Raw genomic sequence first — 15,788 nt, forward strand, 5'->3', positions numbered from 1 at the left:
GGAATTTTGATGGAGATTGCATTGAATCTGTAGATTGCTTTTGGCAAGATGGTCATTTTTACTATATTAATCCTGCCAATCCACAAGCATGGAAGATCTTTCCATCTTCTGAGAGCTTCCATTTCTTTCTTCAGAGACTTGAAGTTCTTGTCATACAGATCTTTCACTTGCTTGGTTAGAGTCACACCAAGATATTTTATATTATTTGTGACTATTGTGAAGGATGTCATTTCCCTAATTTCTTTCTCAGACTGTTTATCCTTCGAGTAGAGGAAGGCTACTGATTTGTTTGAGTTGATTTTATATCCAGCCACTTTGCTGACATTGTTTATTAGGTTTAGGAGTTCTCTGGTGGAGGTTTTGGGGTCACTTAAGTATACTATCATATCATCTGCAAATAGCGATATTTTGACTTCTTCCTTTCCTATTTGTATCCCTTTGACTTCCTTTAGTTGTCTAATTGCTCTGACTAGGACTTCCAGTACTATATGGAATAGGAAGGGTGAGAGTTGACAGCCTTGTCCGGTCCCTGATCTTAGTGGGATTGCTTCAACTTTCTCTCCATTTAGATTGATCTTGGCTACTGGCTTGCTGTATATTGCTTTTACTATGTTTAGGTATGGGCCTTGAATTCCTGATCTTTCCAAGACTTTTAACATGAAAGGATGTTGAATTTTGTCAAATGCTCTCTCGGCATATCGTGAGATGATCATGTGGTTTTTTCTTTGAGTTTGTTTATATAGTGGATTATTGATGGATTTCCAAATATTGAACCATCCCTGCATTCCTGGGATAAAGCCTGCTTGATCATGATGGATGATTGTTTTGATGTGTTCTTGAATTTGGTTTGCAAGAATTTTATTGAGTATTTTTGCATTGATATTCATAAGGGAGTTTGGTTTGAAGTTCTCTTTCTTTGGTCTTTGTGAGGTTTAAATATAAGCATGATTGTAGCTTCATAGAATGACTTGGGTAGTGTTCCTTCTGTTTCTATTCTGTGGAATAGTTTGAAGAAAATTGGTATTAGGTCTTCCTTGAAAGTCTGACAGAATTCTACACTAAAACCATCTGGTCCTGGGCTGTTTTTGGTGGGGAGACTTTTAATGACTGCTGCTATTTCTTTAGGGGTTATGGGACTGTTTAGATGGTTTATATGCCCCTGATTTAATTTTGGTACCTGGTATCTGTCTAGAAAATTGTCCATTTCATGCAGATTTTCCAATTTTGTTGAGTATAGGCCTTTGTAGTAGGCTCTGATGACTTTTTTAACTTCCTCAGTTTCTGTTGTTATGTCTCCCTTTTCAGTTCTGATTTTATTAATTTGGATACTGTCTCTGTGCCCTCTGGTTAGTCTGCCTTAGGGTTTATCTATCTTATTGATTTTCTCAAAGAACCAGCTCCTGGTGTTGTTGATATTTTGTATCATTCTTTCTGTTTCTATTTGGTTGATTTCAGCCTTGAGTTTGATTATTTCCTGCCATCTACTCCTCTTGGGTGTATTTGCTTTTTTTTTTTTCTAAAGCTTTCAGTTGTGCTGTCAAGTTGTTTGTGTGTGCTCTCTCCAGTTTCTTTTTGTAGGCACTTAGAGCTATGAGTTGTCCGCTTAGCACTGCTTTCATGGAGTCCCACAAGTTTTGGCATGATGTGTCCTCATTTTCATTAAATTCTAAAAAGTCTTTAATTTCTTTCTTTATTTCTTCCTTGACAAAGTCATCATTGAGTAGAACATTGTTCAGTTTCCATGTGTATGTGGGCTTTCCATTGTTTTTGTCATTATTAAAGACCAGCCTTAGTCCATGGTGATCTGATAGAATGCAAGGGATTATTTCAGTCTTTTTGTATCTGTTGAGATCTGTTTTGTGACCAATTATATGGTCTGTTTTGGAGAAGGTACCATGAGGTGCTGAGAAAAAGGTATATTATTTTGTTTTAGGATATATATCAGTTAAATCCATTTGCTTCATAACTTCTGTTAGTTTCACTATGTCTCTGTTTTGTTTCTATTTCCATGATCTGTCCATTGCTGAGAACAGAGTGTTGAAATCCCCCACTATTATAATGTGTGCTTTGAGCTTTAGTAAAGTTTCTTTTGTGTATGTTGGTGCCCTTGCATTTGGAGCATAGATGTTCAGAATTGAGAGTTCATCTTTGTAGATTTTTCCTTTGATGAGTATGAAGTGTCCTTCCTTATCTTTTTTGATTACTTTTGGTTGAAAGTTGATTTTATTCGATATTAGAATGGCTACTCCAGCTTGTTTCTTAGGACTTTTTGCTTGGAAGATTGTTTTCCATTCTTTTACTCTGAGGTAGTGTCTGTCTTTGTCATTGAGGTGCAAAATGTTTCTTTATTGTTTCTACTTCCATTTTTAGATCCTGGATGGTTTTGTTTAATTCCTTCACCTGTTTGGTTGTGTTTTCTTGCAATTCTTTAAGGGATTTTTGTGTTTCCTCTTTAAGGGCTTCTAACTGTTTACCTGTGTTTTCCTGTACTTCTTTAAGGGAGTTATTTATGTCCTTTCCTGTATGCACCAAAATTCTGGGTTCTGTTTATGTATCCAGTCTGATAGTCTATGTCTTTTTATTGTAAAATTGAGTCCATTGATATTAAGAGATATTAAGAAAAAATGAGTGTTGCTTCCTGTTGTTTTTGTTATTAGCGGTGGAAATATGTTTGTGTAACTATCTTCTTTTGGGGTTGTTGGAAGATTACTTCCTTGCTTTTTCTAGGTTGTAGTTTCCCTCCTTGTGTTGGAGTTTTCCGTCAATTATCCTTTGAAGTGCTGAATTTGTGGAAAGATATTGTGTAAATTTGGTTTTGTCATGGAATATCTTGGTTTCTCCATCTATAGTGATTGAGAGTTTTGTTGGGTATAGTAGTCTGGGCTGGCATTTGTGTTCCCTTAGGGTCTATATGATATCAGTCCAGAATCTTCTGGCTTTTATAGTCTCTGGTGAGAAGTCTGGTGTAATTCTTATAGGTCTGCCTTTATATGTTACTTTATCTTTTTCCCTTAGTGCTTTTAGTATTTTTTTCTTTGTTTTGTGCATTTAATGTTTTGATTATTATGTGATGGGAGGTATTTCTTTTCTGGTCTAGTCTATTTGGAATTCTGTAGGCTTCTTGTATATTCATGGACATCTCTTTCTTTATGTTAGGGAAGTTTTCCTCTATAATTTTGTTGAAGATATTTACTGGCCCTTTAAGTTGGGAATCTTCACTCTCATCTATACCTATTATCCTTAGGTTTGTTCTTCTCATTGTGTCCTGGATTTCCTGGATGTTTTGAGCTAGGAGCTTTTTGCATTTTGGATTTTCCTTGACAGTTGTGTCAATGTTTTCTATGATTATCTTCTGCATATGAGATTCTCTCTTCTATCTCTTGTATTTTGTTGGTGATGCTTGCATCTATGACTCCTGATCTCTTTCCTAGGTTTTCTATCTCCAGGGTAGTCTCTCCCTTTGAGATTTCTTTATTGTTTCTACTTCCATTTTTAGATCCTGGATGGTTTTGTTTAATTCTTTCACCTGTTTGGTTGTGTTTTCTTGCAATTCTTTAAGGGATTTTTGTGTTTCCTCTTTAAGGGCTTCTAACTGTTTACCTGTGTTCTCCTGTACTTCTTTAAGGGAGTTATTTATGTCCTTCTTAAAGTCCTCTATCATCATCATGAGAAGTCATTTTAATTCTGAATCCCACTTTTCCAGTTTTATGGGGTGTCCAGGGCTTGCTATGGTGGGAGAACTATGTTGTGATGATGACAAGTAACTTTGGTTTCTGTTGCTTACATTCTTGTGCTTGCCATTCAACATCTGGTTAACTCTAGTGCTATCTGCACTCACTGTCTCTGACTGGAGCCTGTCTTTCTAGTTATCTTCCTTGTTTCAGAACTCCTCAAGGTCCAGATGTCTCTGTGATCCTGTGATTTTGTGATTCTGAGCTCCAGCTGCTCTGAGTACAGTGGCTCAGGATATGGTGTCTTCATGGGAGCAGACCAGCTAGATGTCTGCCCCAGCCAAAAGGACCAAGTGAGGGGCAGAGTGGAAGTGGTACTCCAGAGGGATGGGGTTTGGGTTGCTGATATGTTCTGAGCTGCCTAGGCTCCCAGTTGTAGCTCTGAGGTGTATGTTAGTGGGAGAGGGTTCTTACTCGCTGCTCTGAGTACAGTGGCTCTTCTAGGGTGTCTCAGGATATGGTTTCTTCACAGGAGCAAACCAGCTAGGTGTCTGCCCCAGCCACAAGGACCAAGTGAGGGTAATTCCCACTTTCCTTAACCCCTACACAAGATCACCCTGTGGTAGTTCAATGCTCCACTATTCCTCGTGTTGAAGTGTCCTGATTGTAACAGACCAATAAACCTAACTTTTTAACTACAAATATATTCTAGTCATCACTGGCTGAATGCCTTTAGTGCTCCTCTAAAATAACTGAATGTAGAAATCAAAGTCAGGCATAAACTTTAACCCCAGCAATTTAGGAAGTAGAAGCAGATAGATCTCTGTTGGCCGGGCGGTGGTGGCGCACACCTGTAATCCCAGCACTTGGGAGACAGAGGCAGACGGATTTCTGAGTTCAAGAGTTCAAGGCCAGTCTGGTCTACAGAGTGAGTTCCAGGACAGCCAGGGCTACACAGAGAAACCCTGTCTCAAAAAAACAAAAAAGAAAAAAATCTCTGTGAATTTGAGAACAACTTTGGTATACATAGAGATTTCAAGCAAGAGATAGTGAGACCATGTCTCAAAAAGCCAAATCAAAAATTTTTATTAGTTTTGAAAAATATTAAGATTTCTTTTCCTAGATGTATGCCTTGTTTTGATGAATAACCCTACTGAATTGTAGAGGTTTATATTCAGTGAAAGGAGTGGAGAATCAGTAGTATGGGAAAACAAGACCTCAGGAAAACTTTTCTTTTCACCTAGTGCTGTAGAAATAATGTCTACCTAGGAACTAGCACTCAGATTATTAAATTACACCAAAGTTTACACCCCTAATCTGGATGGATCTGTTCATTACATGGTCTGAGTTCCTCCAGGGTTCATGTATTGGGACATTAATGCCTCAAAATATGGCTGTTTGGGAGTGGGGACTCTATGGGTAGTCAGGCCTTGAAAGGGCACCTTCATGGATGGCTTAGCCCCTCCCTATTTAGTGTAGCACTAATTCCTGTTGGTGAGTTAGCTCTCATGGAGCTGGTTAGTTTCCATAGTAGTGAGCTGTTCTGTGGCTGCCAACACCTTGTATGTGGCCTCATCTGTGCACACACACTTCTGTCTGCTTCTTAACATGAATTAAAGCAACACAAAGTCCCTGGTTTATGTGACATGCCTTCTGAATCTCAGCCTTCAAAACTGTGAGCCAAAATAAGATTTCACTTATAAATTACCAAGTCTCAAATATTAAGGAGTAACAATTTTTAAAATTGAGCCAATTCAGGCCCTAACTAATTAAAATTAGTATTTGGATAACTAACTACTTTTTAATTTGTTTTTATTTTCTTTAACAGCACAACATAAACAAAAGATATTTTAGGAAGATTTTGCTGCCTGAATTTCTGGAGCAGAGAGGATGCTATTGGAATCACTAAAGCTGTTTGTGGGCAGTAGAAATTGCTTATCTGCTAAGAGAGAAAAGATAAAGGGGAAGGAAGGTAAAATTAGTGGAATTCCAACAGCTTTTGACATATCTCTCCCTCATAGATTACAGTCCCTGGCCAAGCTTCCCATCCAGAAGCCCAAAGATATTAAAACCTCATAATAAGCACAATGAGGACAAATAACATCATTACACACACATGCACACATACATACACACACAAACACACACATGCACACAAACACTCACACATACAAACCTTATGTGTTCCTTTCATTCTCTAACAGAAGTGGCATGACAATCATCAGAAAATGGTGCCACCATACTAGGACTTAAGAAACGTCTTAGCCTATGAATGTACCCAAACATTAATAACATCAAAAGTAAGGATGTATGAGTTCATTCATGGACCATGAGGATAAAATTTGAGCAGCCCATTTTCTCAATTTCTTGGTAAGGTAGAAAAGTCTTGAAGATAGCTTATAGCTGAATGAAAAGACTGGGGTAGGTGGGTGGCGGTAGATATTAATTAAAATACACTGTATACATGTGTTAAATTCCAAAAGAATGAATAAATATGTGATATATGTGTGTGTGTTAAAGAAAAAATACATGTAGTAAACCTATCTACAAAACATATTTATTTAACATCTACTAAGTACCAGGCCCTGGTCTATATACTGGGAAGATGGGAGTGCGAGGATGAAGCACCAATCTCCACTCTTACAGAGATAATGGGGAAATAACATTTTTTTAAGATTTATTAATTTTATGTATATGAATACTCTATCTGCATGTACACCTGTGTGCCACAAGAGGGCATTAGATCCCATTATAGATGGCTGGGAGCCACCATGTGGGTGCTGGGGGTTGAATATAAGACTCCTGGAAGAGCAGACAGTGCTCTTAACTGCTGAGCATCTCTTCAGCCCTGAACAACATATCTTTAATGAATTTAATAGGTTGTTGGGAGCCCTCAAAAAAGACATAAACTGTATCGTTTCCAACTACATTTACTACATTCCTTTCTCCACAGATAAGAGTAGCTCTCGCCCATCACCAAGGAAGTCTTCTGCAGTACACAGAGATAATTACAAAAGCCTCATTTGCCAAAATGCAGAGAACTGACCAAAGACAGTCAGTCCCAATTGATACGTTGACAACATAACCCCTATACCTAAAGCTCAGGGAACATCATAGGAACAGGAGGCAGAGAGATTGACGGAGCCAGAGGGTCATAATACGATGTCTTCAGAGAGACAATGCCTTCTACATATGACAGGAAGACTGCATCAAGAAATCCAACAATATGGTTACCTAAACAGGGCCTAAAAATGGCAACCCTAATTGATAAGCCAGTGTGGGGAAGGAGATTATCATGAGGCTTTAGCCCCATAAGGAGAGCTGTGAACAACTAACGGTTGATAGAAGAGGGAGACTCAGTCCTCTCTGACGTGCCAATCCCTACAAGTGAGCTTTAAACCCATATGCAACAGTAAATGATCTCAGCAGTTTGTTTATAGAATGTGTATGACAATTATAATTACAGAACAAGTTCATGAATTTGAAGAGTGGGAAAATCTGTGGGAAGAAGTGGAGAGAGAAAGAGTAAAAGAAAGATGTACATACAGACATACAGTATTTATATGTGAAATTCTCCAAATATAATGAAAAAGACATGTCTATGCCCATGGGTGTGATCAGGTGTGTTTAAGGATGTCAGATGAGACCATTCTGGATTAGCCAGATGGCTCAAAATTGAAAGACAAGTATTCTCAAAATGAGGATGACCTATGTCAGGAGCCTATGTGGAAACAGAAGCACAGATTGAGATGACATGGTCATAGACCAAGGAATGCTCAGAGCCACTAGAAGCTGGAGCTGGTGGGCAAGAATGCTGCCCAGAGTTTTTAGAGGGAGCATGACTCTGCCAATACTGATCCAAAGAATAAATTGATTTTAAACTAACCAGTTTTTGTGATTTATTAATCCAGCTCTGGGGAAGCAAGTATAGCAATCATGCAAATGAAATACAATTAAAAATTGTAGACTGTGGAAGAAACAGAATTCCACAAAAGCAGATATCAAAGATACTTGATCTAAACTTGGCAGTCAAAGGGGCTTCCCAGGAGACAGTAGACAAGGATTCTAACAGAAGATTTAAGAAGGATAAATGGGGCAAGACCAAAAAGACAATTCAAAGAGTAAACAGGAAAAGGCACACTCTGGTATATTAGGATTTTATGAGTCCTTATACTGAATTAATATGATTATGCAAATTAAATCAAGTACTAACTAAACGCCAAGTTGGTAGTAACTTAGCTCACAAATTTTCTCTGTGGGGGCTTCAACAATGACTTGGTGTATAAAGTGTTTGTTCTACAAACTTGAGGGTGGGAGTGTGAGTCCCAGAACCTATGTAAAAAGATCAGCAGTCCTGGCAGTGAGGAAGACTGAAGGTTGGGGGTTGCTGAAGACAGGAGGATCCCTGGATTCTCTTGCCAGCCAGTCTAGCTGACCGCTGAGCTCCAAGTTCAGTGAGAGACCTTGTCTCACCTACCTCAAAAACTAAGCTTGGAAGGGCTGGATTAATGGCTTAATGGTTAAGAGCATTTTCTGCTCTTACAGAAGTCTTGAGCTTGGTTTTCAACACCCATGTCAGACAGCTTATAACCATCTATAGCTCCAGCTTTTAGGGATCTGATACCCTATTATGGTCTGGCAACCACACACGTGTGTCTAACACTCATACAGGCACACACACACACACACTTCCTGTGAAGTGAAAGTACTCTGAATAGTGAACAGTTTCTTAAACCAACAAAAAATTATAATAAACATAGTAAATCAGGACAGTCCTCTTGCATACCTCTGTGAGTTATTTTGGGCAGCTGGAAGGAAGGCAATCTGTTATAAATTGAAGGGACATGCAAATGCCTACACACATACTGAATGAGTGAGGGAGGAGAGGAGGAGGGGGAGGAGGAGGGGGAGGAGGAGGGGGAGGAGGAGGGGGAGAGAAGGGGAGAGGGAGAGGCAGAGGGAGAGAGACTCATCCTGATATGAGAGAAGATGAGAGCCTAGTGATACCTGGACCATGGGATAGACAGACTGGCGGGAGAGTTCTCATAAAGTCTGGACTACAAAGCAGTATAGCAAAATGGTCAGGACACCATGGAATAAGAACCAGACTGAAATAGGATATTTTTATTTTAAATTATTTATTGATTCATAAATGCCTGATGCACAGATCACAATTTTAGACATTCTATATGTATTGATTCATTTATACCTCAACTATCTATGAAAAGTATCCTGTTCATAATCTTGTTTTATAAATAGGGAGACTAAGGCATAGGATGCTGGGATAAACTGCCCATTTTGGCTTCATACTCATGTTTCCAAGCACTGGATGTTACCCTGATAATCACTGCATTTTCCAAAATCTTCTCATTTCCATTACAACAAAACTAGCAACCACTCACATTACTAAACATTGTTGTCATAGTTACAGCCCTACCTCGGTGAAGAGATTCCATGACCAAGGCAACTCTTATAAAGGAAAGCATTTTACAGGGCCTGGCTTACAGTTCAGAGATTCAGTCCATAGTCATCATGATGAGAAGCATGGAGCATGCAGGCAAGCATGGTGATCCACAGGCAGCAGAAGGAGACTGGAGTCCATATTGGGCAGACCTTGAGCATAGGAGACCTCAAGGCCTGCCCCCACAGTGACACACTTCCTCCAACAAGGCTACACCTCCTAATAGTGTTCTCCAACAAGGCCATACCTCTTAACAGTGCCACTGAAGTGGAAACATCTAGTTTCTTTGGAAAATTAGTTATGTCAAATGATGTTTTGCTGGGGCACACAGGTGAAAGGATGTTTTGCTATAGTAAGCACGTGAAAGGATGCTTGATGAAAGATTGTAAATATGACCCCACAGACAGTGGGAGATGAGCATTGAGCATTTGTTTGGTTTGCTCTGTCTCACTATTCATTAACAGCAAGCTTATATTGGTCCGCTTTACATAGTCTTGTTGAGCTCAACTTGTAGTAACAACACCATTATGAGAAACTCACCAAGAACTTCCCATGAGGTTCCTGTGGCACCTTAAACGTAGGTTCCAAAAAAGTTGTTCCTACATGCCACTCCCCATGGACCAAGCATTCAAACATATGAGTCTATGGGGCCACTCCTATTCAAACCACCACAATTGTTTATCAAGGGATTAGTTAATCAGTTTTATTTTGCCAGCAAAGAATGTGAAAGCCAGAGAGGTTAGGGAATGCAACCATGTCTCATATGCACTGAAGCATTATGCTTGAATTTGCTTCTATGGAGTCAGACTTCAGACCTGTCACTCCAGAGACTTCCCGCCCAGCTGTTTGCCTCTGTGCTGGGAAGCATCCCTGCTTTGTTCATCAGCTTGATTTTATATCTTGCTTCCCACCCTGAACCCTTAAATCCATCTCTACATTCAACTCTCCCAGAATGAGGAAGCAATCTCATGCTGTTCTTCGTCTTAACTGGAAACATAGAGTGGAACTTTGTCCTAACTATACCCCGTTCTCACTTTTCAAATAGCCATGATAGCACATATCTATGGCTTAACTTTGTGCCTGTGTTAAATGTGCATACTAACTCAGTGAGCACTGCAGCACATGCATACAGCATGCACAGACCCAAGGCAAAGTGAATAGTGCATCTCTCTCATCAGTTTAAGCCTAGAGCCTTCTCTTCTTTTAGATCTTCATAAAGTACTTCATGGATTACTGCAAGCTGTCATCACCCTCTCTGTCATGAAATGATAGAACTTATTTCTTCTGCATGATTGCTTTGTGTGCCCATTATGCAGCCTCACTTTATGCACTCCCGAATTCTCCCTAATCTCTAATAGTCACTATTCTGCATTTAGGTTGACATTTTTAACTTCCACATATAGCTTGTTTCATTTAACCCCATATCTTTTAGTTCCCTGCATTTTACTGCAAGTAGCAGGGTCCATTCTTCTTTATAGCTTACAAGCACCCCGATGTGTGTGTGCTGCACACTTTATCCATCCTCTGTTGGTGCACACCAATGTTAACTCTATTTTAGTGCTGTGACAGTGTTGCAGGGAACATGGGTGTGGAGGCATATCTGTTAGGCTGATGTCATTCCCTTTTGATAGGAACCATTCATAGGCCATTTGTGTTTCTTTTTTGGGGAAGCATCTATTCAGATAATTTACCCAGTTTTTAACTATGTTGCTTCTTTTACTATAGTGGCTGGTGTTAACCTTTTGCATTTCTTATATATTTGAAAATATAAACTTAAGTCAGCTCCTGTGAAAATCACTGTGGAAGTTGCCAAAAAAGAAAACTACAACAAGATCAACTAAATGACCTAGCTACACTACTCCTACATATATGCCCAAAGGGCTCCACAGCAACGTATCACAGAGGCTGCCACTCACAACAACTAAGAAGCAGAACCAGATGGGGTGCCCATCAACAAATGAATGGGTTAAAAAATGTGCCACATAAGCATGATAAAAAAATTTTCATAATAAAATAAAATGAATTGTTATAAATAAAAATGAAATTATGACATATATAAGGAAAATCAATGGAATTATAGATCATGAATGTTAAGAGAAATAAACCAGATGCAGAAAGAAAAACATTACCTGCTCTCATATGAAAAATCCATAGTAGTGCCTGTGTGTATATGTGAGAGAGAGAGAGGGGTGGGGGAGGAAGGAGGGAGGGAGGGAGGGAGGAAGGGAGGGAGAGGGAGGAGTGAGAGGGAGGGAGGGAAAGAGGGAGAGGGAGGGAACTTAGAGTGATGGGGGATCATGAAATACAAGAAGGCATCTTACGGGAAGATTAGTAGGAAATAAAATACCTGTACCATGATAGCAGAGGGGACAACTGTTAGGGAAAGGAAGGGGACCAGCAAGGACTAACAGGGGTAATTAGGGAATGATAAAGGGGTATAAATGAGAACCATGCATGATTACATGTATGTATGCATATTCTGTAATAAAACCTAGTGTGCTAACTTTAAAAAATTTTAAAAAGTAGAGACTGTTATTGATTTCCATATGTTCTGAAATCTTATATACCTGATGTGGCCAGATGTTGATTCCTCATTTTACACATTACTTTTTGTTAGTTCCCATTAGTTCTAATGCTTTCTTATCATATAGGGATTTGTTGCCATTGCTGTCTTCTTATTTGTTTGCGACAGGGTCTAGCCCAGGCTGCTCTCAAATTCACGGTCCTCCTGCCTCAGCCTCTTAAATGGCTGGAGTTACAGGTGTCCCTACCACTGTTAGTGATGCTGGTTTTCTAATGTTAGACTTCTCTTAAGTTTATCTCCATGGTACTTTCCAATGGGAAAGACACTCTTTGTAGGATGAGGGTTCTGTTTTAGCATGTATCTCAGAAAATTAGCATCTACAGATTTACTTCCAGAGTGATGGTTCACATTATTTTGTGCACCTATGGCTCTCCAGCCCTTGACAAAGTGGGTTAACAACATGGCAACTCTGGTTACAGACTCTAATGTAAAGGTGAGTGAAGGTACCAACAAGCCTCTTACATGAGGAAGAAATCAGCCTCAGTAAGAAGCAGAACAAGGTTAAAAATGAAACTGTACATCAGCATGAAGGATTAAGAAAAATGTTTGACAATCTTATTGGACATGGCTGGGACTTAAATTAGAATGTTGTCAAGTCTTCTCCTTCTGGAGTCTTACAAGGTTGGTTTAGACCTGTCCCTGGGGACATTGTGACACAGACCTAGCTGTATGTATCCTTGCCCGGGGCTAACAGATGGTTCGAATGACCCCTCTGCAGCTCTCCCAGCCCCGCACTTCAGTTTGCCCACACTGTGGACTGGTTTGTTAGCTGACTCAGATTTGTCCTTGCAAGCTAGCAGGAGGACTAGCTGCATACGAGAAAAAAAGTAGACTCTTTGTTCCCCCAATGAATACCTGTCTCCCCTATTTCAGTACTGTAAAAGTAGGGGAAAGGCTACCAAATGTAATGAACCATGATTTCCTTATGTGGCAGAAAAGAGGATAGTCTATACCTTTCTCTCTCTTGAAGTTATTCAAATATTTATACAATAAATTTAAAAGAATAATTTTAAACCTTCACCTCATTTTTTTTACCTTGTAATATAAATGTGTTGTTAATTGAGATCAAATTCTATGACTCTGATGAAATTGGGGGCACAAATTCAAGCCAGATGGAATGAGAGTTTAATCCTGTAGGTATAATAAGAATTGAATCTATTCTGTGTGTGATTGCTGCTACTGTATTCAAACAAAATCATCATGACATGGTTTCCCACCTACACTACATATGAATTATAGGTTGGTTCCTGCACTATAGGTGGACCTGTGGCAGCCCAGCAGTATCTCCTGTGTGTCAGAGGGGGCAGTTACTGATGTCCATATTCCCAAACATGCTTCCAGAACCCTGTTAGCGTTCTTACAGGAAACCCACATCCAGTACAAGTAAGCATTCTCTTTTATTTGCTACAAATTTTATTTGTACTAAATCCAACTGAATGGTGACTGTATTCAGATTGTTTATAAAGAGTTTCCACAAGTATTTTATTTAAGTGGTATTCCATTGTGAGACAGTAAATGTGTGTATATCCATATTTGAAGAACTTATTTGTCTAGTACAGAGTAGGAACAATCACAGAGACATGCTACTTCACTGCACTAAGTCATCAATGGCAACATAGTCTTTTATTGTATAAAGAGAGAAGAGCCACCTGGCAATGCTAAAATGACCAAAGGGAAGGTAGAGAAGAAATGGTTTCCTGCAGCTGCTTGGTCTGCAGCAAAAGACAGGATAAAACTGGGGACCTGCCAGATGTGGAGCACAAGGCAAGCAAAGGAAGAGTACATGGTGGGCTAGTGCTGTCGGAATAAAAAAGGGCAGGTGAGGAATTGACAAACGGGACCTAATAAAATTGCAAAGCTTCTGTAAGGCAAAGACACTGTCAATAGGACAAAAATGGCAACCAACAGATTGGGAAAAAATCTTTACCAATCCTACATCTGATAGAGGGCTAATATCCAATATATACAAAGAACTCAAAAAATAAGACTACAGACAATCAAATAACCCTATTAAAAAATGAGGTACAGAGCCAAACAAAGAATTCTCAACTGAGGAAACTCAAATGGTCAAAAAGCACCTAAAGAAATGTTCAACATCCTTAGTCATCAGGGAAATGCAAATCAAAACAACCCTGAGATTCCACCTCACACCAGTCAAAATGGTTAAGATCAAAAACTCAGGTGATAGCAGATGCTGGTGGAGATGTGGAGAAAGAGGAACATTCCTCCATTGTTGGTGGGATTGTAATCTGACACAATCACTCTGAAATCAGTTTGGTGGTTCCTCAGAAAATTGGACATAATGCTATCTGAGGACCCAGCTATACCACTCCTGGGCATATACCCAGAAGATACTCCAACATATAACAAGGACACATGCTCCACTATGTTCATAGCAGCCTTATTTATAATAGCCAGAAGCTGGGAAGAACTCAGATGTCCTTCTACATAGGAATGGATACAGAAAATGTGGTACATTTACACAATGGAGTACTACTCAGTTATTTAAAACAATGACTTCATGAAATTCTTAGGCAAATGGATGGAACTAGAAAATATCATCCTGAGTTAGGTAACCCAATCACAAAAGAATGCACATGTACTCACTGATAATTGGATATTAGCTCAAAAGCTTGTAATACCCAAGATACAACTCACAGACCACATGAATCTCATGAAGAAAGAAGACCAACGTGTGGGTGATTCGGTCCTTCTTAGAAAGAATAACAAAATACTCACGGGAGGAAATATGAAGTGTTTAACAGAGACTAAAGGAGGGGCCATCCAGAGACTGCTCCACCTGGGTATCCATCCCTTATACAGTCACCAAATGCAGACACTGTTGTGGATGCCAGGAAGTGCATGCTGACAGGAGCCTGATATAGCTGCCTCCTGAGAGGCTCTGCTAGAGCCTGACATATACAGAGGCAGATGCTCAGAGCTAACCATGGAACTGATCATGGGGTTCCCAATGGAGGAGTTAGAGAGAATACTGAAGGATCTGAAGGTGTTTGCAGCCCCATGGGGAGAGCAACAATACCAACCAACCAGAGCTCCCAGGGTCTAAGCCTGTGAACACATAGAGAGGGATCCAGGGCTCCAGCTATATATGTAGGGGAGGATGGCCTCTATGGGCATAAGTGGAAGAGGAGGCCCTTGGTCCCATGAAGGCTGGATGCCCCAGTGTGGGGGAATTTGAGGGTGGGGAGGTGGGAGTGGGGGGGGACACCTTCATAGAAGCAGGAGGAGGGGGGATGGGGTGGGGGGTTCTGGGAGCCAAAATGGGAATAATATTTGAAATGTAAATAAATGAAATATCCAATTTAAAAATAAAACAAAAAAAACAAAAAAAACAGGGCAGTTGAGGAGCCCAGACCGCTATGAGTGGTGCTGTCCCCTGGAGGATATAAGCAAAAGTGGTCCATATTGTGGGTGGGACTGCAATAGCAGAAGATAGAAATAGTCCAAATAGCAAGGGAAGGCTTCCAAAGGGTCTTCTCAGAGTAAAACTACCCAGGCTCTATACTCTTTTGGAGGGAGAAAGGGGTGGAGTCAGAGGAGCACGCTGAGTTTTCTAGTGTGGAGGAGACTAAGCAGACAGATGTGAATGAACATGTATATTCAGATGGTTTCTAAACGAAGAGTTGCAGCAGAAGAGAGTAAGTCAAGACAGTTATGGGAGTCAAAGACGAAGAGAATGGTTTCAAAGACTGGGATGATGGTTTACAACTGCAGTAATACTGAACAAGAAAGGAACCAACAGTCTCTGGATTTGGTGATGGAAATTATATTACCAATGTTCATAGGGAGATTCAGTTGTGAGGAACGGAAGACAGAAAAGTGACAGACACAGAGCAGAATCTACCTCCTAGCAGTTGCCATAAGAAGAGAGTGGAGGACAAGAAATGACCACTAAGTCTTACAGCATCAATGACCACTCAGAAACCTTGAGGAAAAACGTGGTGTGGTATATCTACAGCCTGGGGGAAGGACCAGAGATGATAGAGATAGAGGTAGAAATAGAGATAGAGATAGAGATAGAGATAGAGATAGAGATAGAGATAGAGATAGA

At 39.9% G+C, this 15,788-nt stretch overlaps 1 protein-coding gene across 2 annotated transcripts in view; it reads left to right on the forward strand.

The window, feature by feature from the left end:
• Window positions 1-15,788, forward strand: part of Cpa6 (carboxypeptidase A6) — a 318,546-nt gene that overhangs the window by 187,414 nt on the left and 115,344 nt on the right. Inside the window, exon 3 of one of the 2 annotated variants that reach the window (XM_028769795.1) lies at window positions 12,975-13,099. The exons of the other annotated variant lie outside the window; for it this stretch is intronic. Within the exon in view, the coding sequence (XP_028625628.1) occupies window positions 12,975-13,099 (125 nt within the window). The remainder of the gene's footprint in view (window positions 1-12,974; window positions 13,100-15,788) is intronic. 2 annotated transcript variants of the gene reach the window in all.

This window comes from Grammomys surdaster, unplaced genomic scaffold, assembly GCF_004785775.1.
Source record: "Grammomys surdaster isolate TR1022 unplaced genomic scaffold, NIH_TR_1.0 64, whole genome shotgun sequence".
Lineage (NCBI taxonomy): Eukaryota > Metazoa > Chordata > Mammalia > Rodentia > Muridae > Grammomys > Grammomys surdaster.